At 42.3% G+C, this 27,268-nt stretch overlaps 1 protein-coding gene across 2 annotated transcripts; it reads left to right on the top strand.

The window, feature by feature from the left end:
- Positions 1 to 848: 848 nt before the first annotated feature.
- On the top strand, positions 849 to 24,917 carry Dynlt5 (dynein light chain Tctex-type family member 5). Of its 2 annotated transcripts, none has more exons than XM_013114887.3 (5): positions 849 to 1,180; positions 2,543 to 2,666; positions 14,738 to 14,829; positions 21,758 to 21,882; positions 23,446 to 24,917. In XM_013114887.3, the coding sequence occupies exons 2-5, from the start codon at positions 2,554 to 2,556 to the stop codon at positions 23,647 to 23,649; spliced, it is 534 nt and encodes a 177-aa protein (XP_012970341.2). In that variant the 5' UTR covers positions 849 to 1,180; positions 2,543 to 2,553; the 3' UTR covers positions 23,650 to 24,917. The 2 variants fall into 2 exon arrangements, with proteins under 2 accessions (XP_012970341.2, XP_040613015.1); XM_040757081.1 differs by lacking the exons at positions 849 to 1,180; positions 2,543 to 2,666 and adding exons at positions 8,306 to 8,529; positions 10,696 to 10,813.
- Positions 24,918 to 27,268: the final 2,351 nt, after the last annotated feature.

Below are 27,268 nucleotides of genomic sequence, written 5' to 3'. Positions count from 1 at the left end.
ATGAAAAATATGAAAATAAACTGACCTGTGGACCTGTTATTTCCTGCATCTTAAAAGTACAGCTACATTTTTGGAAGCCATAACTACATAATTAAGGGAGAGGATGATGGACCCACTGTCTGGCAAAGTCAAGGGCTTTCTAGTGGGACAAATTCAGTTCCATGATTTGACTAAAGACCTGAGCAGGCTACATCATAGTTCTCAATATACTCATAAAAATAAAATAAAACGGAATAATGGGGCCTTTGCAACCTCGGGTCTTTAAGCAGATTAAATGAGGTAGCGGCTACTGAACACTGAATCGATCTACCTAGTTGATAGTCAAGAGCAGTTCATTCCTGCTCTTAGCTTTGTGTAAATAGGATTGGGAGGGGCTTGAGGGCTCTTTGAACGCTCTGCGGGAATCCGGATGCTCACTTACCACCCCGGTTTCCTACAGGGCCCGTAGTAGGCTGTGCGCTGTGGGTGGCACCTACTTCATTCAGTGGGTGTCCACTATGGCAGGGAGGAAATAAGGTGGGCCCTCGACCCCAAACAGCCAGCTGCACTCCAAACTTCTTAAGTTTCAGCAGTCTGGGAAGAGTTCCTACAGGAAGTGAAGGAGCACAGTCTGCACCTGTAACAGCAGACTTTAAAGCCCCTGTACTCCGTGCGCCCCAGGCCCTTCGTTTAACATCCCAGGTTTCAGTTCGCTACTTCTGTAAAGATAAAGCAGCCATTTCGTTGCATAGTTGTTGGAGCAAAGGAGTTCAGCAAAGCGCTGAACAGCATCTGTCAGCAGCCCGGGGGCGGGGGCGGGAGGGAGTGGGCAGCTTCTATGTTTTCATGTCTCAGAGGTGATGTCCTGGAAAACTTCCGTATTTCCCACTGGTGCACCTGACATCCCCAGAGAGAGAAAGACGATGAGGGGCTCTGGGCACGCATCTTCACAGTCAAATTCTGGCAACCCCCCAGGGCCGCGGGGCTGGGAAGGCTTCGGGAGACAGTACCGATGAGATGTCTAAGTCTAGAGCTACTCCAAGGCCCACCGAGCCGGAGAGGGGCGGCCTGGGCAATGTTTGAGGAGGTCACCCTGGAGACGGCCTGGGTGTCCACCGGAACTGCAAGATCAAGCCAGGACGAAGGCAACTGACCGTCTTTAGCAGCTCCAATGAGGACGATCCCAGGTCCAGCACAGCAGGTCAGTGCAGGTGCTTGGGAACAGAGGATCCAGGAAAGGAGACTTGGGAGGGAGCAGCTTAAGTGGGGGAAATGGCCATCTTTGCACCCAGCTAAACAAAACCAGAAAAAGTGGCCCCAAGTTTGGCCTTCAGAGGGTGATGCTCAACTCATCTAGTAAGCGCTGGTCGCCAGAGGTCTCCCCTACGCTGCACCTCTGGGACTTCTCAATTCTATCTGGGGTCTCTCTAGGAAGGGCGGCAGGACTGCAATCAGAGTTGGGAGCAGCTAATTCTCCGGAACTAGCAAACGTGGAGGCACCCTCAAGTTAGGAGTGCAGTTCTTAGTTCTTCTGGAAGCGAAAGATCAGTGGAGTCACGCTTTAAACAGACATCTATCGGCTAGAGCAAAGCAAATACTCCAGAGATACTGGGACAGAATATCAGGGAGGTAGAAGCAGCTCAGCGAGCTATTCGTAGTGGAATTTATGGTTTATGAATATTTATGAGATGGATAGCATATTCATGAAGTAGGGTGACCGCTTTTTCTCTCCAAAATTACAGTAAACCTGACCTTTTTTTTTTTAAATGAATTTCTTCCTATGATTTCTAGAAAAGCCCCCAAAGAGTGTCAAAACAACAAGGCTGGGGTCAGACACCGTGGTTTTGGCTTTTTGAGGGGGAAATAAGGAGAGTTCTGACCCTCAGGAGACACAGCTACAAAAACGCAGTGCTATCTCTTCTCTGGTTCCTTTTTGCGACTGCGTTAGGCTCATGGTTGATCTCATAGCTCTGTTAAGACTTTTTTTTTAAACCGGAGGTTTTACATTGAAGAATGGGGCCGGATTTTACAGCAGACTGGCAGCATCCACAAATGGGATTCAGGACTCAGCTCTCTGTGGAACTGTGTTCTCCCAGTGAAACCTCTCCAGTCTGTCTAGTCTTCCAAGCACACACCCTCACACCACAGTTCCCTCCACAGCTGTAACAGCAAAAATTAACTCGGAAACTTATATCAAGATTAGATGCAGAGCAATAATAAAAACAGTGACTCCCAATGCAGGACAGCATCTCTCTACAGACGCCCATCTTTCCATGTTGGCTTTCTCCCTATCCATCAGTTAAGCATTTTGACCTCAGAGTAATGTCTGTTTGTGTGAATTAGGTATACTATTGCGTGTTTTTTAAAAGTCCTATTCCTAGCTGTATTGGCACGACAAAATAGCTACTTACTCTATATATTACTGCTCTCAGAAAATATCAGTCCCCATTCAAAAGGGTCACACAAGCAGCTGGGTCCTCCACTGGGGAGGTGGTGTAACTACAAAACCTAAAATGTTTTCATGTTTCTCTTTTCTTTTTTCTAAAAATTGTTGTTTTCTTAGGGTGTGATATAATGTCAGCCTTGGCTAAAGATAAACTGTTTCCTGCACTGAAGAAAAGAGGGAGTGTGTGTTCCCCAGGTAACCATGAGTTCCGACAGAAGGAAGGTCATTGGCGCTCCAAACAGTGAGTACCTGGATATCTAGTACCTCCAGCTATGAGTAATGTTTACCAAGAGCCAAAACATTTTCCTAGGGATGGAAGGGGGTTAGAGGAAGGCAAGCACAATGCTATCTTGGTCTTTGGGGACATATTTAAGATGGGAGAGGAGGCTGACATTGATCCTAGCGGTATGTTTACTGCTTTGAAACCACTGGCAAAGCAAAAACAAAACCACCTGTACTACAGACCAGCTGCCTTACAAGTCTCTTAAATTCTCCTCACTATTACAAAACTTCACAGTTTGCACATTTTGTAATCAGTATGTACATAAACATGGCAACTATTTAATACGAATTTTGTACTGTTTTTATTCTTTGTCCGTATGCTCTTAAATGGCTATGTAATATTTTATGAAATTGTAATCGGAATCAGTTAATCATTCTCAAACTATTGGACATTTTCCAATTGTTTTCTTTCTTTTGTCACTGTATAATAATTTTCTACTTGATTCTCAACAGTAGAGTTAGTGAACTAACAGTCTTCATATTCTTTGGACACTTTGTGGCATTTGGATGCCTAAAAAGATGAGTTCATCTTTAATATTCCCATGGCATTCCATTTTGACCACTATTGGCAAGAAGATGAAACAAATTAGTTGACATATCGGTCAATCAACATATGCAATAGACAGCGTTGAGGACACCCCGTGTTAATGCCATGGTTGGGAAGCAGGAGCTAGTGTGATTTGCAGAAGAGACAATACTTAATTAGGGTTGTGGAAACTGAAACTTTTTATTGCCAGAGTGATTCAGCAATTCCACTTTCAGGTCTACAAGTCTGTAGACTGCAAACACAGCCTCCCTCTTTTACTTAGGGAAAGCCGAGTATAACAGAACACCAACTGCACCCTGAGTAGGAAGAATGCTACTGTGACTAATTCCTGCCTCTGATCTGCAGCTATACTGGCTGCTAGTTCTAGACTATTGCACGTGTTCTCTCATGCATACTCTCTGTGGCATGGGTGATTGACCCAGAGTCTCTTTATACTAGGTAAGCATTCTACCACTGAGCTACACACCAGCCCTCCTTTTATGTTTTAGCTTGAGACAGGATTGCTAAGTTGCCCAGAATGGCCTTGGATTCTCTCTGTTCCCACAGCAGGATTTAAAATTTTCATTCTCTACTTTGTCACCCAAGTTGCTGGTGCTTCAGGCCCAAGTCACCAAGCATGTCCTTTTCAAAATATCTTTTAAAATAATTATCCACCTAAATGCAGCTTACTTGTTTATCAAGACCACTTAAGTAAGAATTTGATAGGATGTCCCCATGGCTTTGAAAAAGTTCCCTCATTCAAAGACCAAAGTAACACCCCCACTTCCATTGATCTTTTCCAAAACCAAGTAGAAAGCCATCTAAAAAGACTTATTTATATTTATTTATTTGGGGGCAGGAAACTGGCATACCATGGCATGTATCTGGCAGTCAAGGAACAGCATTCAGTTGGTAGTTCTCTCCTTCCACCGTGAGTGTTTTGGGATCCCACTCAGGTTATCAGACTGTCACTAAGGACCTTTAGCCTCTGAGCTATCTCATAGTCCCTCTTTGCAAACTACAATTCTTAGGATATTGGTCATTCTCTTTCACATGAGTCTTCAACTGGTAGAAAGGTTATGAAATCTTAGTGGCTATCACATGGAGACATGATTTGATATTAACACTGTGTCTGAAATGATGCATTTTTCAAAACAATTTTTTTCAAAATCTAAATGTCAATAATATAAATCATCTCCTGGAGGGCATTTAGGACCTGACCATTATCTCACTTAACTCCCTACACTGACCCTGATAAGCCATCCTCACTCTTGCTATTTTGCTGTGAAATAGCTGAGACTTTCAGGCCAAGTAACTTGTTGCAATGGCAAGAATAAAGTCCCAAATTCAGAGTACAGTTCAAGGGGCCACAGATGCCTGCCAGTTCCCACAGCACCATCCTCCCCATTTCTGTTGGCATTCTGCCCTCTAGCCACACCCTACTCTCCCTCAGTGTTCTATCTGGCCCCAACCACTATTGGCTAGAACCCCACTCCTTGTATGAAATGTTCTTCTTTCTTCTGCTTTCTTCTTTCTGGACCCTTTAGGAAGCTCACTTAATACCCAACCTTGACCGCAGCCCTCTTCAAACTAAGACAGAGGTTCTTTCTGTCTCTCATGATGCTTTCTCCTTTCTTCACAGGCCTGTATGTGGTGATATTTTTTTAATATAGCTCCCCTTGATATACTACAAATTTACTTGTCTTTGTAGCAGTACACACCAAGAAGGAAGGCAAAAATAGAGTTCTGGTAGACCTATTTGGGGATATGGTATAAGATCAGCATGGACTTGCCCTTTCACCTTAAATTTTATGTCTTCAGTCCTCTACATTGTGACTGATGCTTAACTGTCATTCTGGGAATAATGAATATTTAAGTGCCTCCTGTGTTGTGTAATCATTGTCATCTGTTTTCAGAATTGGATCTTTTTGTTCAAGCTATATCTTATAATATATTTTTATGTTTCATTAAAGAAAAATGAAGCATCATTTAAGGTGGTGTCTTGGCTGCCCAGGCTGGTAATAAAGTCATTAATTATCTGAGTAGCTTGTATCATAAAGGACCCCAGTGCACCCAGCAGCAAGATGAAGCCTCTTAAGCTGGGCTCCCTTACCCTACCCCCCTATAACACATTTTGGCATGTGACTTTCACACCCCATTGGGAAATCTGAACTTGGCTTCTCATGCAGACAATTTATAAGAAGAGAAGTAGTAGCAGTGAACCCTTATAGCATCCTTATCATCAGGCCCAGTTCTGCTTCCAAGAAACTTTGTAACAGGGACTGGCAAGCAATGGCCGAGGGTCAAATACAATCTGAAACATGGCTGGATATGGTTTCCTATCTTGGAGTGCTTATACGATAGCTGAAATAAAAATGTAAATGAGCACAGCCTTGTGGCATGCAAATATTGGTAGAAATCCAGAGTCTGCTGTACATGAATAAAGTTTTTAGAGCATGGCTTGCCTGCTCAGGGCAGTGTTTCCAGTGGTTTTGGGATCACAGCAGCAGAGACAAGCCACAGCAATGGAAAGCTTAAGGGCCACAAACTCCAAAGTTCCCACTATTTGACTTCTTCCAGAAATGATTGTCAATGTCTCCTCTACTGAACAGGTGTAGCCATCACCCCCATTTTCATATAAAGAAATGGCAGCCCAAGGAGAATGAGACTCTAAAACCACAGAGTTAATAAATAGAAAAAAGACTCCACTAGCCAAATATTTTTTCATTACACAGAAAGTGGCAATCTCTGTGTAACTTGCATAAATGCCCCTGTCCCCTCTGGTCACTGGAACCTTGTGTTTCCCACTCATGAGTCCAGGTAGGCATTCACGGTGTTGTTTTCCTTGCTGGAGACTCACCCTCTGGCAGACACTGGACAGCATTTGAACAAATGTTCTCGTCTCCTGTCCTTAAAATGGAAACAGAAGCCACCAGGTCAAGTTACTTCCTGTGGCTAATGTGGCATGCTATCCAAGCATGTTAGTTCAGAGACCAGCAGTTCCATTGTGAGTTTGTGTGAAGGTTGGAGACTGCAGAGTCTTTCTTTTGCCTCAAACCTAAGTTCGCATGATTCATGGAACAAAAACTATGTGAACCTACCATTCTCCACCTGTGTATTGAAGTTACCTAGCATAGCAGGTCAGCAACACTGTATTGACTTCCTTCAATTATTTACCCAAGATATAGTGAGCCTTTTGTACATGTAAGCTATTGTATCACACATTAGGCATAGAAAAGTACCAAAGGGGTAGAGAATAGAGAACTTCATCATTCCAGCAAACTGAGAGCTACTTGGGAACTCCTTCATAGCCAGCTAGGTTTTTCAGTGAATGATCAAATTGGAAAGCACTGCCCCCATGGACTTTGTAGGAACCTAAACAGTGGACAAGTAATTTTACATGAAATGAGTTTATTCTAGGATTCCAACCCATAAGCCCTCACATCAGAAGGGAGGTCAATCTATCCTTTCTTTTGATCCCTGAGGGCAAACACTAGAAGATAGAAGGCCAAGTGGGGAGCATGCATAATAGTACCATTTGCATCAAGCTAAGGCACAACTTAGCCCCAAAGAGACCTGGAAAAGCTGAAATGTCATGTTTCCAAGTGAAATACAATGGCCTCCTTGTGTTTCTTTGGGAAACTATGGATTAAACAGAGGAGATTCTATCCTACCCCAATTTATTTCTATAAATGTAAAAATGATACATTTTTAAGGCAGGTTAGCCTGTCACTCACTATGACTCAAGGCTGACCCAAATTTGCAGTGATCCTCACACCTCTGCCTCTTTATCTCTGAGAGGGGAGGCATGCATCACCATGGCCTTGGACATTTGAAGGTTTCGGTTCTCGTGTCTGACATTGTTTTGGGAGAAGACCCCCTCACTGTCAGGAGGAAGATGAAGCTGCTCTGGTACCTGGTATCATCACTTACACGGATGTACTCCAGATGGAAGGCAGAGAATGAAAAAAAACATAAAGCACGTAGAAGAAAGCACAGGAGAGCCTGACTGTTCCAGAAGTAAGGATGCCTACCCCACACACCACCACCACCACCACCACACCTTGCGCTTCCTTGAATTCACAGTCCTTTACAGCCTCCCTAGCATTTGGGTTAAAGTTATCCACCACCATGCCCAGTGGAAAGTCATCTTAAATGAGATCCCAACATAAAAACCTAAACCAGAGGAAAACTAAAATGTTCTTGATAAATAGGACTTCAACATGTAATATTCCAACACACTATATAACAATACAGTTGGTAGACTGCTAGAATATATATGTTTATATAGAGAGAGTTGCATGTTAATAAAAAAGGAAGCCAGCTTTAAACAGAGTCAAAGGATGTGGCATCTCCAGAGGAACACGCAAAGGGCACAAGCAGAGTAGGAAGAGATGTCCAAGCACACTGGATACCAGACATGTGTAACTTAGAACAAGGCACCCTTCTGTACCAGTCCTGATAGCAAAACACTGAGAGAGACAGAATACCAAACACTGCCGAGGCAAATAAGGATAAAAATGGATCTGGCTATTCAGTACACATATCCTATGGACAATAATAATAAATAAATTTCAAAATAATAAAATATACATTCTGTAAAGTCAAGGAGCTTAATTGCCTTTTGTATCTCCTGGTATGGTATCTCAAAGACATAAAATAGTACCTGGGCACAAAACTGTCCCTTAGTAAATATTTTGATCAGTGAGTGAGTATTATTGTTGCGTTATGTGAATTCTTGAACAAGTATGTATGTCCTTTTGTTTTTGTGCAAATTAGACTCACAAGTTCTTGTGTATTTTAAGTTCAAAGTGACTTGGAAAATGAGTTTACAGCTTCTAGAAAGGGTACCTCTGAGTGCTTAGAACAAAGCAAGCTTTATTTGAGCCTCCTTATTGAAAGTCCACTTGCATCTATTCCAAAGACAAAAAGGAAAGGAGAGGAAAAAAAGAAGAGAAGAGGAGGAGAATAACTGTTTCCTTTGCATTGGAAATTTGTTATGGCTGGCCACACCCCTCACTGATGACTTCACAGTGAGGTGAGGTAGCCCGGGTTCAGATACGCCCAGATCACCTCTCATGATTGCAGTGTGGCTTTGAAACTATGCCCCATCCAGGCCTGTAGGGGAATTCTATCATCTGGCCTTGACCATCACCTCCCTTCCTCTCAGATGAGCACTGGCCCACAGCTTCAGGAACTGGTCCTAATCTTTCCCCCACACTCATGGTTATTCTGTTCTGTCAACCACCACTCTAGATTTCCTTCAATCAGGCCAGCGCCAGAATTTTCACAGGAGGTAGGTGTATTCTTTGTCCTTCGAAAACCACTCCTGTTCTTGAAAAATACATCCCTTGAGACCATACCTGCTACTGTTCTATCATTTCTTTAACTTGTGAAAAATGTCAACTTCTGTTTCCACTATAACCTTCCTCTTTCTAGAAATATGGACCAATGAGGTAAAATGTCATAAAACTGCGTAATCTCCACAGAATTAATATTTCTGAACAAGAAACACCATCTACTGCTATGAAAAGATCTGGCATGGTTTTGGTCTTAAACATATTCAGAAAAAATTCATAGATATTTTTAGTTCCCAGTTAAGTAGTTTCTGTGAATATTTTATTGTATGCTCTACATCATGTTTCTAGAGCATAGGAGTCTGATTTCCTTTTGTATTATCATCACTCTCAACTCTGACACATTGTAACAATAAATACTTGTTAAAGGCTTTAAAAAGAAATACATAGAACCGCTAGCCTTCTTTTCTCTGTGCACTGTGAAGTCTATCCACTGGGAGGCAGCATGTGACTTTAATGACAAGCTCCCACACTTACTGAAGACGCAGTTGTGAGGGGTTCCTACTAGTAATAGCCCAGGGGCTTATGCTTGTCCTCAATACTAACTCTTAGTTCAAGAAACCTGATTACAATTCTGCCCTCAAAGGTAGCACCTGCACTTCGAAGTACTGATGGGATTTTTACATGTCATTTACACATTTTGATTAAAAAATACCTTTGTATAAAAGGTATAATTCTTTCTCTTTTCCTGGAAGAAATTAGTTTGTTGAACGCTTGCAGCAGTTTTTAGATCAGATTCCCAGCACATGCCTGATGCCCGTACTTAAGGAACAAAGGTGAGAGGATTTCAGAGAATTGGAGGCCAGGCCAGTCTACCTAGCAAATCCTTTGCCAGTCAATACTACACAGCAAGAGCCGGGCTCAATTAATTAATTATTAATTAAGATAAATTGATTGTACCATTCTCTTGGCAATGAGACTGTGTCAGGAAGGATCATCATTGGCAAGTGGGATCCCAGAACTGGACCTCATCCACTTGTAGTGTTGGGACATGTAGTCGATATGTTTACTGTATCTACACCTTCAGTTGGAAGCTTGAATGCACTTAATGAGTATCTCATGTAGCTTGAGTGGAGCTGCTCATCACCACACAATGTATCGACTTTTGTACAAGCCAGTGCTCTGGACTGACATTGATAGCTCCTTGCTTTTAAAATGTAGGAGCTCTTTGATTTCTAAAAACTTAACGCGGGGCTGGAGGGATGACTTGGAACTTAAGAACCACTGGCTGCTCTTCCAAAGGACCAGGTTTGAGTCCTGGCACCCATATGGTGACTCACAACAGTCTGTAACTCTGGTCCCAAGTGATCCAACACTCTCTTCCAGCAATAAGAATGTGCATGGTTGCCGGGCGTTGGTGGCGCACGCCTTTAATCCCAGCACTCGGGAGGCAGAGGCAGGCGGATCTCTGTGAGTTCGAGGCCAGCCTGGTCTACAAAGTGAGTTCCAGGACAGCCTCCAAAGCCACAGAGAAACCCTGTCTCGAAAAACCAAAAAAAAAAGAATGTGCATGGTTCAGAGGCATACATGCAGACAAAACACCCATCTGTACAAAAATAAAAACAAAGAAAATAAAAAATATATCTAGCTCACATTCTAGTTTAATGTTTCTTCCTTTAATACTTTATGTTTATTTTATTTGCTTTAGTGTTTTGCCTGCACACATGTCTGTGTGAGGATGTGAGATCTTGGAGTTACAGATAGTTGTGAGTTACCATGTGGGTGCTGGGAATTGAATCTGGGTCCTCTGAAACAGCAGTCAGGGCTCTTAACCACTGAGTCATCTCTCCAGTCCCTAGTCTAATGTTTCTTGCTCATACTACAAGCATTGATGATATGTTAATCTCCTTCTTCAGTCTTCACTAAAGTGCTGAATACATCATTTTAATATTTTCCTTATTCTCGTTTCTTTCTCCATTTCCAATCCCTCACACACTAATGTACAAATTAACAGACCTTGGTTCTTTATGATGAGTAAAGTGCTAACAGCTTCAAGGAGGCCCTGTCTCCTACCCTTGTGTTAGTTGCTTTTCTCTTACTGTGATAAAATGTGATGGTCAAGGCATCTCATAGAAGGAAGGGTTTATTTGAGCCTATGGTTCCAGAGGAATAAGTGTCCATCATGGCAGAGAGGCACAACAGCAAGCAGCTGGCATGGCGGCTAGAGCAGAGTGCAGAGAACTCACACAGTGAGCCAGAAGGACAGAGCAGAGAGAATGAAGTGTGAGTATCTGCGACCTTAAGCTCACAAAGTCCATCACAGTGACATACTTTCTCCACCAAGGCTGTACCTCCTAAACCTCCCCCAAACAATGCCACCAACTGGGACCAAGTGTTCAAATGCCCAAGACTACGAGGGACATTTTCATTCGAACCACTACAGTCTTCACACTGGAAAAGAAGCAAACATAAATATAGTGTTCAAAAGTCAGGCTGGAGAAGTAGTTCAGTGGTTAAGAACATATACTGGTCTGCCAGTAGAGCCAGCATCACTTCCCAGCACCTACAACAGATCCCAAGCACCTTTGCCTGCAGTGGAATCCAATGCATCTGGCCTCAGTGGGCACAGGCACACTTGTAGGCACACAGAGAGAGAGAGAGAGAGAGAGAGAGAGACAGACAGACAGACAGACAGACAGACAGACAGAGACAGAGACAGAGACAGAGACAGAGAGAGACAGACAGACAGACAGACAGATAGACAGACACGCACACACACACTTTAAAATAATAAAGTTTCTTAAAATGTTTCATGAGCCGGGCGTTGGTGGCGCAAGCCTTTAATCCCTGCACTCGGGAGGCAGAGGCAGGCAGATCTCTGTGAGTTCGAGGCCGGGCTGTACCGACAGCCTCCGAAACAATACAGAGAGACCCTGTCTTGTAAAACCAAAAAAAAAAAAAAAAAGGTTCATGAAGTTATAGTCCACTGGAGACATGGTTATCCTGAAGATGCAGAAAGCAATAGGTTCCCTAAACATTTTCCTCAGTGTGGTCAAGGTATCCAGGCTTCTAGTAAAACACCTATGATCTTCTCAAGGCCTCGTGGCCCCAGCAAAACTAACTACAAGTTCCCTTTCATACTGCTTACTGCGTTGTGCTTCCAGTGGGCTCTATTTCCACAAGAGTCTGTATCAGTCAGTCCCATCTAATGTTTCTGGTAATCCATTTTAAAACAAAACCAAATACAAAGGACCCGAACAAAATAGAAATATGCGTTTTTCCTATAGAAAAGAAGCCCAGTGGGAAAGTTTAGAGGTCTAGACTAATGGTTAAGTAAAATGAAAAAAATGTTTGTATACTAAGCTGACACTTAAAATATGAATGTATATTTGCTACCAAAATGGAAATGTTCTAGGATACAGTTCCAAGCAGAAAAAAATAGGGTTGCATATGTAACATCATGAATTCAAAAACATTCTTTTTAACATTAACAGTATTTATCCAAGCACTGGGATTGTAATGGGCAATTTTACTCTCCACTTTCCCATGTGTTTTGCATGTTTTACAACAAGCATACAGTTTTTATATGATTATTGTGCAAAGAAAAAGACTTTGGAGGCTTGGGAGAAACTCAGCAGATAGAGCCTTCGCCACAAAAGCATGAGTTTGGATTCCCAGAACACATGAAAGCTAGGTAAATATGAGGTCTAGCTTGTAATACCAGGGGACTTGCACGAAGGATAAAGACAGGAGACACCCACAGTGAGATGCCTAGCCAAGCTAGGTGAATCAGGGAGCTCAGGGTTCAGCAAGAGACCCCGCCTCAATAGGCAAGGTGGAGAGGATCGAGGAAGACACCAGAGACACCAACCTCAGGCTTCTACGGGCATCGGTGTGCACATGGACACCCTCACACATAGATATCCAAAGAAAATTGAAAAAGACCCTGAGAAACCATCTTCAATAATTCAAAAGAAGACCAATCCTGTAAAACTTCCAGTCAGACTTCAACCCTTGGGTTTTGTAAGTTGCCCAGTAGACATCATCTCCATAGCAATAATAACATGAAGTGCCGTGATTACTAGTCTCCAGTAACACTGAGCAAAACAGTAATGAAGACAGTGGTTCCTTTCGGATTTTAAACCCAGCCAATTTGAGTTGTGCATCAGCTCTGTTGTCTGGGAATTTTTTTTTTTTTTGGTTTTTCGAGACAGGGTTTCTCTGTGGCTTTGGAGGCTGTCCTGGAACTAGCTCTTGTAGACCAGGCTGGCTTCGAACTCACAGAGATCCGCCTGCCTCTGCCTCCCAAGTGCTGGGATTAAAGGCGTGAGCCACCAACGCCCGGCTTTGTCTGGGAATTTTTAATGTGACACCTGTAGGAAACAGAGCAGGCCTCACTGAAGGCCTCCTGCATGCTATGCACACACATATATCTGAATTGCAGCCATTGATTAGTGCAAGTAGTCCTTGTCCTGTTTTTGTTCTGTCTGGTGTAATCACACTCCAGACTTTTCTGCTGGAAGATAAATAGAATGTTTGAACTCAAAGTCTGCCTTTCCCACCTGTGTGACAGGAAGTCCTTGGCCTCATTGCTTTTCTCTCTAAAATGGACAGAATAATGACTACAGTGTCAAAGGACACTGAAAAGAAAATGAAATCACTGATAGAAGTCATGTTGCCAGGTTGAAAGCAGCATGCATGATACAGGGCACACAGACTTATCTCCAAATCACAAGCCTATGCAGCTGGGGTGTGTTTCCCAGGCAGACGCTGTCTATCATCTTTGGTCCTGCCCACAACACCTGTAGCCACAATGACCTAACATGTTGGTTGCTACTTCAAACGGCAGCAGAGAAAAGCAGGTGTTAGAAGGAAGAATAAGGAATTGCCACCACAAAGATGCATTGCGACAAAGGCAGCCAGAATGTTATCATGTTCTTGGACGCTGTGAGTGAGCTTTAATTTGTCCCATAAACTTAGTATACTGGAGGACTTTTCAAAATAGACTGTGATTTTCTTGAAATGTTAGTTTATAGATTCCACTAATTCCAAACATCTATAAACTAGCTATTTTAAACTTTTCACAGACAGGGGGAAAACCACAATAAGTAAAAACAAATGAGCTGGGCATGGAGTTTGCATGCTTTTAATTCCAGCACTCAGAAGGCAGAGGCAAGTGGATCTCTGTGAGTTCAAGATCAGCCTAGTCTGCATAGTTCGAGGCCAGCCAGGGCTACTTAGTGAGACCCTATCTCAAGAAGAAAAAAACAAAAAAACCTGAATAACTCTTATTCAATTAGAGCAAAAAGATAGCCTTTGCTTGGAGAAATGGTCACTCTGAACACACATTCACACACACAGATGCAAACACACACACACACACACACACACACACACACAGAGAAAGAGAGAGAGAGAGTAGGGGGAGGACAAGGCAGCGGCGGGGGAGGAGGGTTATATCGTTCCCTTTGAAATGGCATCTGTCTTAACCTCTGTCTTCACAGGTGGAGGGAATTTGGGGTAGAATGCTGTAGGTTCATTAGTCCCACTCATTTTTTCTGAACTAGCTTGAATTACACTGTGCCAGAGGCCCACTGGGGACTCCTCCTTGCTTGGGTTTCTGGCCAGCACCTGGATCAGCTCGGATTGCCTTGGAGACCGGCCCTTCACACTGAAAAGGCGGCTGACATTGATTGACTCTTACAGTTTGTGTGACTTGTGGTTTCTCTCACCATGTAGATAGATGAGTTTCCCATTTCTGTTTCATTCTGAAGGGATTTGGTGGAACTTACCACAATAAGCTTTGTATAATACCCTTTGTCTGTGCGGATTTGTTTCCCAACACTTTAAGCTTCTTTAAACACCCCCAAGTGCCATTTGTGAGATTTGTTTACTGTGGGATATGCTTTTGTGTCTTTGTTAGGGACTCCATTGGCAATGGCTTTTGGAACACTCACTCCACTACCCCCAGGAAGCACCTGCTCTGGGCTTCCACCATGACCCTGAGACTACCTCCCATCTCTGCATCTCAATATTCCCATCTCTAAAGTATTTCAGACTTTAAATATGCCATTGGGCTATCGATATCCAGTTTACTGAAAACTTTCAGTGAATTTTGTATACATAAACATACATGCTTAAAGCAGCATTTTGCTTGGTTAACATTGTGATGATACTAATCATTAATGGTTTCCTTTTTGCTTTTAGTTCTGTCAGTACTGTGTCCCACTCGGATGAGCCCAGCCAGCGTGATGAGACCTCTCGCCTTACAGTTCGCGTGGAAAACACCTACCAGTTAGGTGTGCTACCAATAAGCAAAACTTCTAATTCGATGACCTGTGCTGATTTAACTATAGCCTGATATTGTCCTCAGTCTTAGATAGGTGACATTAATTTCAGAGAGTTGGTGGTAAGTTAGAGTTATGGTCTTGCTTTGCAAAACTGAAGCAACACTTATTTCCCTTTTAAAAAAAAAGAATCAAAAACAAAGCAAAACAAAAAAAAACAGGGTTTCCTAAATCTCAAATGAATCTCTGAATGCCACAAATGTGTACGATATAAGAATATATGATAGCATTCAGAGTCACTGGGTATTTCTGCATGAATATACATATGTGTGAAAGATTTTTATTGATTTTTAATCCTTCAAACCCAACCAATGTTGTTGATGGGGGGAGGAATGCCTCAGTGCAGAGGCAGGTGACTGTGGTCCCCTGTTGACAGAGATGTTTATCTATTGCCATTGAGGTTTTGGGTCTTTGAAAACAAAATTTTCACACCTGCCCTTATGCTCCCAGGTGGAGTCCAGAGACAAATACCTTTTCCCATCCTCATTTCTTCACAGACCTACTTGTTTTCCTTAAGTGCGTGCCTGCCTATGATTATCTGAATTCATATATAATTGCTGCCCTACACAAATTCCATAGAGACTTACCAAAGAGCAAAGAAGGACTCTGTGGGCCAGGGTAATTCCACCTGTGGCCTGTTAGCCCCAGGAAAATTATAATCCATCACCCTACCCTGCTAGGCCTTATAGCCAGTTTTCTCCAATAATTCCAATACTATTGGCGTAAGAAACACGACTTCCCCTTCCATCCCTCTCATGGGCCACATTCTCAGTTCATTTGGAAGAGCTGTAATGACTTAACTAAAAGGAGGACTACACACTGTAACCTTAGACATATTTACACAGTGTGAATATTATGCCCTACTCTAATATCACAGGCTCCAGCATTCGTCTTGTAGCATTTTACACTGCTAGTGGTAGACAGTGAATATTCCTACCATCCAGCTTGCTTTAGTGGTGTACCTAAGTCCAGGTGCTGGTCCTTATCCCTTTCAGTCAGCAAGCTGAGTTTGGGTCAAGTTTTCTCCAACTTGCAACCAAGGTTCTTATCTTTTTTGTTTTGGTTGGGGGAGTTGTCTATTTTTCAAGACAGGTTTTCTCTGTGTAGCCCTGGATGTCATGGAACTTGCTCTATAGACCAGGCTGGCCTTGAACTCAGAGATCCACATCTTAGCCTCTTGAGTGTTGGGATGAATGTTGTGGGCCACCACTGCCTAGCTTATCAACCAAAGGTTCTTTCTTCATTGGCAAGCTATGACTTTCAGTCAAGTGTGCTGAAGAAAGGTCTGGAATCCCATTGCACGAAGATAAAGCAATTTAAATGCAAATGCATATGTTTCTTAGATTTTTTTAAACAGTTTTTTCAAGCAAACAAAAGTTTCAGAAGCGCTGACCAACCTTCTGATAAAGGTGACTGACTGTTACCCTCATCCCCCACTCTCCTGGCCAGAACTACATCAAGTTGACATATGAAAATCTTTACCAGAGGCCCATGAACACCTTTCACAGGCAAATAAACCCAAAAGCAAGTAGAATTGGAAATACATTTTAGTTGTTAGTAGAGCTGACTGACTGCCTGGCAAAGCAGGCTTAATCTAGCACAAAAGACTTTCATCATTGAGGCTAGAGGGATGGTTCAGTGGCTAAGAGCTCACCACCACCACAATCAGCACATCATAAGTTACAGTGTGTTTGTCCTCCTATCAAAATGATTACAGCTACCATAAATAAAGCGAAACATGAATATAGTTCATGAGGGGAAAAAAAGAGTAGGAAAGGGAAACGGTGTTTCTAAGACAAAGCACCACTTACGTTGGTTCACTAACCACAGAGAGGAGAGAGTGGAAGAAAATAGCAGGCTGTGGCACCCCATCTGAGCGTGAATGCTACCTTCAATGGTACCCAGGAAGGTGATATTTAAGCAAAGCATCCTGGAACCTTGGCTTCTTTGTGTGTAAATAACATGATGGACTGCAGATTGTAGGCATGCTGTGAGAATCAGTGCAGTGCTGTATGTACATTGCTTCCCATTCACTGTAACTGCTGCTAAACTGAACAGGCTAAGACCTTCCCAGCAATCACTAAACATGAGGGCTTCTTGTCTTAATTCAATATGACTTTCATAAATTATGGACTAGGTTTTGCACCCAGATTTTTCTGGAGCTCAGGTTAAAATTAGGTAGCAATTTTTTTAAGATGGTGAGTATGAACAACACATGGAAGAAAACAATATAAGGAAGAAAAGATTTGTTTTGGTTCATGGTTTAAGGATCCAGTTCTTGATGAGGAAGGCATGGCTGTAGGGGGCTGCTTGCTCACATCTGGTCAGATCAGGTAGAAAAGGAGATAAATACGTGTACCTTGGTGGCTTTTTACTTTTCCCCTCTTTATTAAGTTTGGGACAGTAGCCAGTGGGATGGTGTCATCCATTCAGATTAAGTCTTCTTTCCTCTGGTCAACTTCTCTGGAAATGCCTAGAGATGTGCTTACCAGGTGAGCCCAAACCCAGGAAAGTTGGCAATGAAGAATACCCACCATAGTAGCCAACTTTGCCACCGCACAGACAGACAGTAAATGAAGCCAATATGATGGAAAATATTGATTAGTAAGGGAAGGAGGAAGATGGTGAGAATGAGGGACAAAGGGAGGAAAGAAGGAAGGAAGAGAAGGAGGGAGACAGAGAGAGGGAAAGAAACACTCTTGGGCTCAGTTTCTGTGAGGTTCTCAAGCTCTGTCTCTGGCATGAAGTTTTCTTTTCTGGAACTCATTGGTCCCTCAGGGTCCTTCCTGTGCAGGGCCACTGAGTGTCCTACTTAGATCCTCTGCCATCTTGCAGCCTTCACACCCTGGCAAATCCTCTTCTACCCCTTCCTTTGGGAGACAACAACCTGAACCACTACCTAAGGAGTGCTTTATGACTTGGCTCTAATTATTCATTATATGTTTCATCTCCTTAAATGCTAGCACAAAGTAATGTAAAGTTACTCTTTCTTGCTTTTGCCTTGGCCTCAGAGAGCTCCAGCTGTCCTCAAAGGCACTACATTGCCAAATACAGCTCGGAGACCTGATCTTCTAGCCTGCACCTCCCAAGTACGGGATGACAGGCTTATGCCACCAGGCCAGACTTCGAGTAATTCTTGTTATCCCACTTGGGGGAAGTTGTGGCACATTTTGTTGCTTTCACTATTCTCTCTTTAATCTAGTTTTTGGTTTGTTTGGGTTTTTTTAAGTTTTGTTCTCATTTTTCAGATCTTTTGAATTCTGAAACGTTTTCTTCCTTAGGGGGAAAATGTCTCAAAATGAAGAGGAACGGGTTTGTTGATTGCATTCATTGTCGCTGGAAGTAGCTTCAGGAGCCTGCCTAGCCTGTATCCATCTCTTTGGATGTCAGTGGCTCAATTTGAGTTCGGCGACAGGTGGTTCTGGATGTGTAGGGGAAAGACCACTAGGATACAAAGAATGAGTTTTCATTACTATAGTGAAAAATAGTTTTAAAGATAGAATCGTGTTTGTGAGCTAAAAGGATATGCAGTGTTCAGAAAGACTTGGTAGAGCAGGCCCTGGGAGCTACTAGGAACCGAGGCCCAAGCATCCCAGATGCTCTTGCTTTGGCTGATGTAGGCGACTTCCTTCTCCCACCGGTGGCCTTCCTTCCAACCTGGAGGAAACGTGGCCATGGGCAGTTCCTAAGGGTTATAAATCATAGCTTTTGCTACAAGCAAGAGGCTGGTTTGTTTTTACACCTCCTTCTACTTTGAAATAAAGTAACCAAGTGTTGTTTTCGCTGGGCCTAGAACTGTATAATCCCTGATCCAATCACCTGTGCTCTGTCCCGGGTCTCATGGGTAGCAATGATAGAGTCTCCAATTCCATGACTACAAGAGTGAGAGAGGATCTCATTTTAGAGGGGTAGATGCTGCTCCCCTGGGTGGGAGAAGGTAGGGGAGTATTGTGCCAACCAATATATCTGAACTGGAAGAATTATCCATTTTCTGAATGCAACAAGAAGGACAGGTAGGTTAATGCAGGGCAGAACGGGTTCCCTGAAAATAATCCCTGTCAAGTAAGATCATGTCAAGATAGGAGTGCTTGGTGGGAGAAGTGGGAATGAAAAAGGCTGGGGTATCTTTCTGACTGACATAATTAATTTCATTTAGTGCAGACTAATGGTACAACTTTTTAAAAATGTTTTCCATACAGAGGGGAAAGCCACCTTTAAATTTGACTTTACTCAAGTATACAGGGAGAAATCTTTTTAAAGATACTGTGTTAATTCTTTGAGAATGTCATCAGTCGTTGTATTTTTATCAGCTTAACTGCCAACTCCTTCCCCTAACCTCCTCCCAGATCCACCCCATCCCAAACCCCAATAACCCATTGACTCCCAATATGTGCTGTCCATGTATTCCTATGTGGGGGACCATCTTGTGGACTACGGTGAAATGCCCTTAAGAAAACAGACTATCCCTCCCCCAGAAGACATTAGCTATCCTAGCCCCTCAGTTAAAGGTAGGAGCACAATGAAAATCTTACACAAAACCGCAGGAAGGAGATACAGATATGTGCAAGCACCTGGGAGCTTGCCATAGGGGAATTTGTCTATGATACTCATTCTCTGGCCCCTGGGATCAGGATTGGGATCAGTCATTCACATGTTGGTAACTGCTTGAGATTTCTGCTGAACAGATGTTTTAACTGTTAGAATCATTGTATCACGTTTCCTCTTCCTTTATTCCTTCCCAACCTGATTTCCCTCTCTTTTTCTTTTTCTTTCTTTCTTTTTTTTTTTGACAGAGTCTCACACAGCCCAGGCTGGTCTCACACTCATTATGTATCTAAGACTGCTCTTGAAATCCGGATCCTCCTGCCTCTACCTCCTCAGTGCTTAGATTATATGCATGTACCACCATGTCTGGCTCTCCTATCCTGATTTAAACTGAACTAAACAATTCTTAGATCATCAAAGTCAAAATTCTCTTTAATGAGCCTCAGGAGGCCAACCTCTCTGGACTATAGACATGGCTGTAAACTTCTCTTGAGTAAAGCCAACAAAATACCAGCAGGAATGAAAGGGTATGAGGTCTGGGGATTTTCCTCCCTGGCACATGCCATGGCTCATCTCGGACTGGTTACCCTCTCTCAGTCAAGGGACATAGCACTCTTAAGGAGGCCATCTCCATGCAGCCCTGCCGGGATCTAATCTGAGCTCCCTGCTGGATTTCTCAGGCCTGAAGTGTCATACTTCCACTGGTAGAAGAGAACAACCCTATCCCTTGTGATTTCCCTTTCTCTCTCAGACATCCCAGAAGGGGACTTTCATGAAATCCTCTTAGAATTGTCCTAACCCTAATGTGCCTTTTGTCCCTTAGCCCCTACCTGACATAAGCACTGTGAATAAACTCGAATAGATAACATTAGCTACTAAAGGAGAATTGGAGAGCATTCTTGACTCAAACTCCTCCTCTTTATTAATTTAACAATAACGCAGGCCTTACATACGAAGCTGTGCCACCTTGTATATGCCATGTAGTTGCCTAGGCAGATAACAGAAGGATAATGCAGATAACTCCAGGGATAACAGGGTGAAGCCCACTCATCTGAAGCTTTGGTCCGAATTCGGATGAAATGTGGTTGAGAATATAAACTTTAAAGCCAGATGAATCTGGGCATCCATTCCTAGTTCTGTTACTTCTGGGCTTCCACCTCTGTTTTCCCATCTGTGGGACAGACATAACTGTGAGAGTCCCCTCAAAGATCTACTGAAAGATGCTGTGAGGTAAATACATGCTTGTCACAGTCCCTGACACAGATTATGGTCAGCAAAAAGCAACTATTATTTGGGCAATGATTATTATCTATGTTTAAGTCCACTGAAACCAGAAATTATAACTAAGCATTTTAGACCGTCATGGGGATAAAACCCTGTCTTGCTTCCGTTTCTGTTAAATTTTTGAAGTTTATTATTTTTACTACATCGATTCCAGTGTATACATTTGTGCACACAAACATGCAAGTGTGTGCCACAGCACTCACATGGAGGCAGAGGAAGTTTGGAAACTGGTTCTTTCCTTCCTTGGGGGTCTCAGGGGTGAACTCAACTCACTGGACCTGTCAGCAAGCACCAGTACCTTCTAAACTCTCTGGCTGGCCCCAGTCTTGCTTCTATGTCACTGGAGAGAGTTGCAGGTATGCCTTACCTGTTTTCCAGTGGATTAGAATCCAGGGGACCCATGTGTCTGGAACAAATGAGAGGTGTCTTGTACCGCGGGTGAGAGAGGGGGAAGAGAACCTGGAAAATACATTTGAGCCAGAATTGAAACTTGAGTAGACATTTCTTAACTGAACAGATGGGGAATGGTTCTCCACATGAAAGAGTGGACAAGGCTCAAGGCACATAAACATCTTTACATGACAGACGGAGCCCGTGTGACTGGAGCAGCATGCTCGCAGGGAGCTATGATGGCTGGACCGAGGCCACAGGACCGGTAGACGTACAACTACAGACCCCATACGGGAAATACCGTTTTAAGATCTGGATTTTTCCTAGCAAGTTCTCTGGCTGCAGTATGGTGGACCAGAGCGGCGTTGGAGTGGTGTAAACACTGAGGAGCAGCCACCAGCACTAACGACTGATGAGGAAGAGCTTGTGGTGGGAACCTCAGCAGAACTCACTGACTCGCTAGGCAGCCTGGGAAATTCAGAGCTTATTATCCCTTCGTCCTCTCAGAAAAGCCTGGCATGAATGCGGACTTCTATGTTCCTTAGCTGTAGTTCACCCTGATTACTAAGGGGTTAACGCTTCAGTATTATTTTTATGAACCTATAAGGTAGTTGGACTTGGTTAGAAATGACTTCTAAAGAAATTCCATGTGTATTTCCAGGTCCCACTAAACATTTTCCTGTGGCCACTGTTAATCACATTTTGAAAGATGTGCTAACTGCCTATCTACAAGAAGCAGAATATGACCCGGAGTTCTGCAGACAGATGACTAAAACAATTTCTGAGGTACAGTGCAATTTGCCCAGTGTCAGCTATAACCACAATATTTTCTGAAAGACAGCCCACTTTCTTCTTTGTGATGAAGGAATACATTTTTGAGATCAGTTAAATGGTATACATATGTTTTATGAGAATAGGTATTAGATCAGATTAGGTCATAGGTACATGTGTAGATGAGCTTTTGTCTAAAACCATCATTATGTATGTAATTTGTAACCAATTTGCTGCTTTACAAAACTGTTCCATTTCTATAAAAAAGATTTATATTTTTATCTATTTATTTATTTGTGTTTGTGTGTGCATGCGTGTGCGAGCCTGCATGTGTGTGCATGTGCATATGACATGTGTGCAAAGTCTGGAGGAGGCGAGAAGAGGGCCTCAGATCTCCTAGAGTTGAAGTTACAAGCAGTTATGACCAGCCTGATGCGAGTGCTGGGAACCCAACTGCAGGAGCAGAAACGGCTTGTTACTGCTGAGCCGTCTCTCCAGTTTCATGCCACTTAGAAATAAAAGTCTGCATATTTGTTTAATGTGTATTGTGGTAAGTGTGCATGTTTGTGTGTGTGACCTTAGGCATGGACACGACCCACTGCACATGTAGAGGTCAGAGGTAAACCTTGGGTGACAGTCTTCACTGTCCACCCTGTTTGTTGTTTACTACAGCATAAGCCAAGTTAGCTGGGATGGGCCTGCCTCTACCCCCCATCTCCCTGTGGCTATGCTGTAATCATAAATGCCCAGTATCATCACTGACTTTCACTTGGGTGTTGGGGTCTTGAACTCAGGTCTTTACACTTGTACAAGTGCTTTACCATGAGCCATCACCTCAACCAAAATCTGATTCACCTTTAGAACTTATTTTTGGAAAATATGCATTTTAAAGACTGTTTTCTCCTTGCTACAGTGACTTCTTTGAGTGCTATCAATTATACATATGATGGCCTTTAAATACATTTCTATTTTTATCAACTACAATGAATTTTATGATAGCGTCTTCTGCTCTGGTTTTTATAACAAACTCTGGGATGAATATTCAATTCTATTATGCTGCAAGAGATTTCAGAATATGTTTCCCTCATTAGATATGAAAACACAAAATAACCCTGGTTGCAACAGTCTTTAAAGTGTGTCCATCTTTGAATATAGATTTTCATAGGGTATAATAGTCCCTTCAATTCTGTTCTGCAGATGACTAGTTTTCTGTATAATTTAGAAAATATCAGCTTATTGCTAATGTTGTTATTTTGCTCCTGGATTCCTGTCCCCATGAGGATAGTACTTGAAAAAAGGTTTACGTGTGGGTTTGTTTGATGCTGAAAATATCAATAATGCACCACACTATTTTTTAAAACTCTTAAATATATTTTGAAGTTAGCCTACAAAGTGATGAGTTTCATTATGGCTTTTTCACACACATATGTCACTACACTCCCCTCTCCCATTGTGCTCCCAATCCTCTCTGCTTTCCTCCTCTTGGTCCCCTCCATCATTCCCAAATTATCCTTTCATGTTTAACAATTTTGAGATTTTATGTGACTAAAAATCTCCCCTTTTTTGTACAATTTCTAGGTTATTAAAGCCCAGGTCAAAGAATTAATGATTCCCCGGTACAAACTAATTGTGACCGTTTACATCGGACAACGAGATTGTCAGAGCATACTTATTGGCAGCAGATGCCTCTGGAATCCTAAAAGTGACACCGTCTCATCCTATGTTTTCAGAAATTCTACTCTCTTTGCGCTTGCAAATGTCTATGCAGTTTACTTCGAATGACTGAAAACGAGAAGTTACAGTCTTGGCATTTTAAAATCATGAAACAGGCTGTGTCTGTGTGTCCACTAACATTTTACTGGAAAAACCTGTGAGAAAGAAACAAGATGAACAACTGGAAGTTTCCATCACTCTTGTGAGGACTGGTGGAGGGGAGGGGAGCCCAAGAGAGAACCTTATTTCTCCAAAACAGAAGAGGACCATGGTTCACATAAACATGGATGCTGACTAAATATTACTTTGGGTATTAATTATTTTGATTTCTCTTTTAGTCAGAGAGATAGAATTCCCTGGACTGATTTTTGATAAAATTCTAGAAATATTTGGTAACATAATATGGACATATATCATATAGGACAGGATAATTCAACATGGCACACCAAAATGATGAATGTAATATACTTCAGTACTGCATATAAAATAATACTGGTTTTCATTTTACATTTAATAAACTGAGCAGCATTTACTAACTGCAATTACTGTTACATGTACTTGACAGCTGAAAGTGCTGAGGTAGAATTAATGATTTCATAATAATTACCATAGTCCCATGGGGCCACCAACTAAATCTAGACACTCCTGTGGGTTGCCTGCACTTTGCAAAATTACAGGAGAACTGAACATTGGCTCTTCAATAATGGAAACTATAAAGTGAATACAGGCTTTTAAGCACACTAAAGTAGACATTATGCTATTAAATATACATGATGCTTAATAGTAAATGTGTCTGTAGCACCTAAGATCTTGCATTGGAAAGAGACACTACCTTTAAGTACACACTGCCCATGTGACTTTGAGTAGCTTTAGCTGGCCTAACTTTTACCCAGAATTCGAAGCTGGCAGCTTAACAAATAAAACGTGTGTTTGCCATTTTGTTCCTGTGACTTTAGCACTAAAGTGGCCCAGTGAGGTTTCTGGATGTATGGACATTGAAGTTTACAGGGCTAAGATAGCTCTTCTGCTGGTTAATGCCTCTTGTAGCACAGATCGTTTATTTTTATGGAGCTTTCAAGTCTTTGTGTGCATGTTAAATGACGCTGTGGCATTGCTCTAGGATGGTAAGTCATCTGCCTAGAGGACATTTGTTAAAGGTCAAACACAAATTGCTCACATATGGAGAGAATTAGCAGTGTTACACTCTTAAGGGGGAAATTATGTATAATTCGTATCAGAAAGTTTTTAGTGAATGGAAAACCCAGTCAATGCTTCATGATTTGAAAATGTTTTGACGTCTTACTTTTCCCTAAAACCAAATGTAATTTTAAAACGCGTTCCTAGGTTTTTTTCTGATAGTGTTTTAGGGGGCCTATGAAGAATAATGACCCCCAGGACTTGCCTGTCTGCAAACACCAGTCTAGAATCTGGATTTGATTATCAGAAGAATCAGGGAATGTCACAGTATGCTTTTGTCAACTGTTTCTTTCTCAGACAAAGGCCGTGAAATCACACAGCAGCTTGGTACGAATGATTCAGATGAAGAAAGAGCTTTGCCATATAGAAAGTCTGCAGCCAAATTCTGGGGTTCTAATTTCTAGTCAGTAGAATAATTTCTCACCATCCATCCCAGGTTGTATGGGCAACTAAAACCTTAAAATACAAAGGCTGTTAAAAAAAGAAACAATGGAAAGGTAGTTTTCAGGCCTATGCCATGTGCTGTAATCCACATCAGTTCAGCGATGAGCTCTAGCAGGCACAGCAGCATAGAAATACAGGGTAAGGATTCACTCAGAATAATGGATTTTTCAGGAGAGTGTCAGTCAACACACAAAGCCTCGAGATGGGAAATTTTTAAAGAAACACTACTTTAAGTCTGAAGAAGTCACATTATTTTGCAAGCTTCCCCTCCCCAAATGTTGGCCTTCTTCAGTCCACTGTAGAACATACTGTCTCTGTCTTCTTTTCAGCAAGTCTCACCTTCCCCTCAGGTCCTTCTCTATCCATCTCCTGCCTCCCACTCGGATCACTTTCAGTCAATCCTGCCACTATTCTCCAGATTCTATGTTTTTTTCCCTCCCCTTACCTGCTTGAAGATACTGAGGGCGCAGACCACCTAACAAGGAAATCTAATTCTTACAAGCAAGACTCTTGTGCACTGTGCTAAACTCCCACTGTCCAGAAAATGGCAATACACATCTCAACCCCTGAGAACTAGCATCCTATCAAAATGACATCAGGACACATCTGTGACCCCAGAACTCCAGAAGTGGTGATAGGTAGATCACTATATGATTGCAACACAGATTAGAACATGTTATTACAAGAAAATTCCAGAACATCTTTATCCAATGAAGGAACTTGTGGAAGGCTTTGTGAAAGGAAACAACAACTTCCTACAGACTGCGATGGAGAATTTCAAAAGATGGAAGGCTAGAGGAAGAAATTGACAAGGGATAAGAGGTCACACAAAGATTGGAGGGTGCGTGATAGCTATCTGCTAAGGAAGTGCGCTCAGACCACGAGGATCCATTAAAAGTTTTTATCTAAGTGAATAGCATGAAGTGAAGTGACTCTAAGAAGCTATGTCATATGGGACATTGCAGGAACAAGGTCTACAGGATTAGGCAAAAGGAGGCTAAAGCAATACACAGAATGGTTGAAGTTTCAAGTCCTGGGTGCCTGGATGCCATCGTCACAGTCACCTTAAAAACATTACTGATTTTACAAAGTAGCAGCATTGCCTTGATGCGGTAATGAAATGCTGGTGCCATGGCACAGGGTTTTGTAGGGTTACCTGATGCTTGCTGACCGTTATCAGCTTAATGTCTAAGAGAAGTGCTTGTGGTATGCAGCCCAAAGTCTGAGCGCCTGCAGCAAAATGCATGATCCTGTCCGAAGGAATGAGACATCAGTGAAAAGAGTTTGAGGAATAAAAAATTGAGTTTGAGTCTGCACCCTAGGTTAAGTTGATCATGGGACATTTGGGCCACAGGCAGCTGAAAGCTGAGCCATGACGTCAAGGGAAGAAATTTAGACTTGGCAGCTATCCAAAATGAGACCTCACTTCTTCTCCCTTCTGCCTTATAAAATATACATCAGCCAGTAAGTATAATCAGTACAAAACAGCCAATAACCGGCTCTAGGAACCCAGCCAGAAACCACCTCCCCAAACCAATGGGGCTCTATCGGTTATATGCTGCCTTTTTTCTTTTTTTTTCTATTTTCTTCATTAAAACAATTTCCTGTATTGTCCCTTTCTGTTGTCAGACACAAGAAATGTAGTTTCTTTCAAAAATGTGAGCTAGCACCCCAGTGCGTGTTATCAACTGAAGTCATTGTTAATTGGGTGATTCCAGAAAGCACATAGTAGGAGGTCAGAGTGGAACAGATGGTGGGTTCAGAATTGAAGCACTAAATGAAAAAGTTTCATTTTCACTGAAAAGGGATTCATTTAGGTGTGGAGAATTAGTGTATGGGAGTGTTTTTTTTAATGTCAACAAATCAGACATTTATAACTTAACAACCTTAAAGAATGAGCATTCTCCTTCTTGGGAGCATCATCTGACCTGTCTTTCTGGCTGCTATAAAAAAAATAGATAAGAAAACTCAAAGTCAGTTACTTAGTTTTCTTCCCTAGTCTCTCTGATGCTTTCACAGTCAGAGATCTGGTTCTCACCCACCGATC

This window comes from Mesocricetus auratus, unplaced genomic scaffold, assembly GCF_017639785.1.
Source record: "Mesocricetus auratus isolate SY011 unplaced genomic scaffold, BCM_Maur_2.0 Super-Scaffold_100014, whole genome shotgun sequence".
Lineage (NCBI taxonomy): Eukaryota > Metazoa > Chordata > Mammalia > Rodentia > Cricetidae > Mesocricetus > Mesocricetus auratus.
This window is presented reverse-complemented; position numbering and strand designations above follow the sequence as displayed.

What these genes read in the sequence shown, in the direction of transcription:
- Dynlt5 (XM_013114887.3), top strand. Translation starts at nt 2,554, where the DNA reads ATGTCAGCCTTGGCTAAAGATAAACTGTTTCCTGCACTGAAGAAAAGA. An exon ending in GGTCATTGGCGCTCCAAACA is followed by an intron (nt 2,667 to 14,737) that starts GTGAGTACCTGG and finishes TTTTGCTTTTAG; the next exon opens with TTCTGTCAGTACTGTGTCCC. An exon ending in TGACTAAAACAATTTCTGAG is followed by an intron (nt 21,883 to 23,445) that starts GTACAGTGCAAT and finishes TACAATTTCTAG; the next exon opens with GTTATTAAAGCCCAGGTCAA.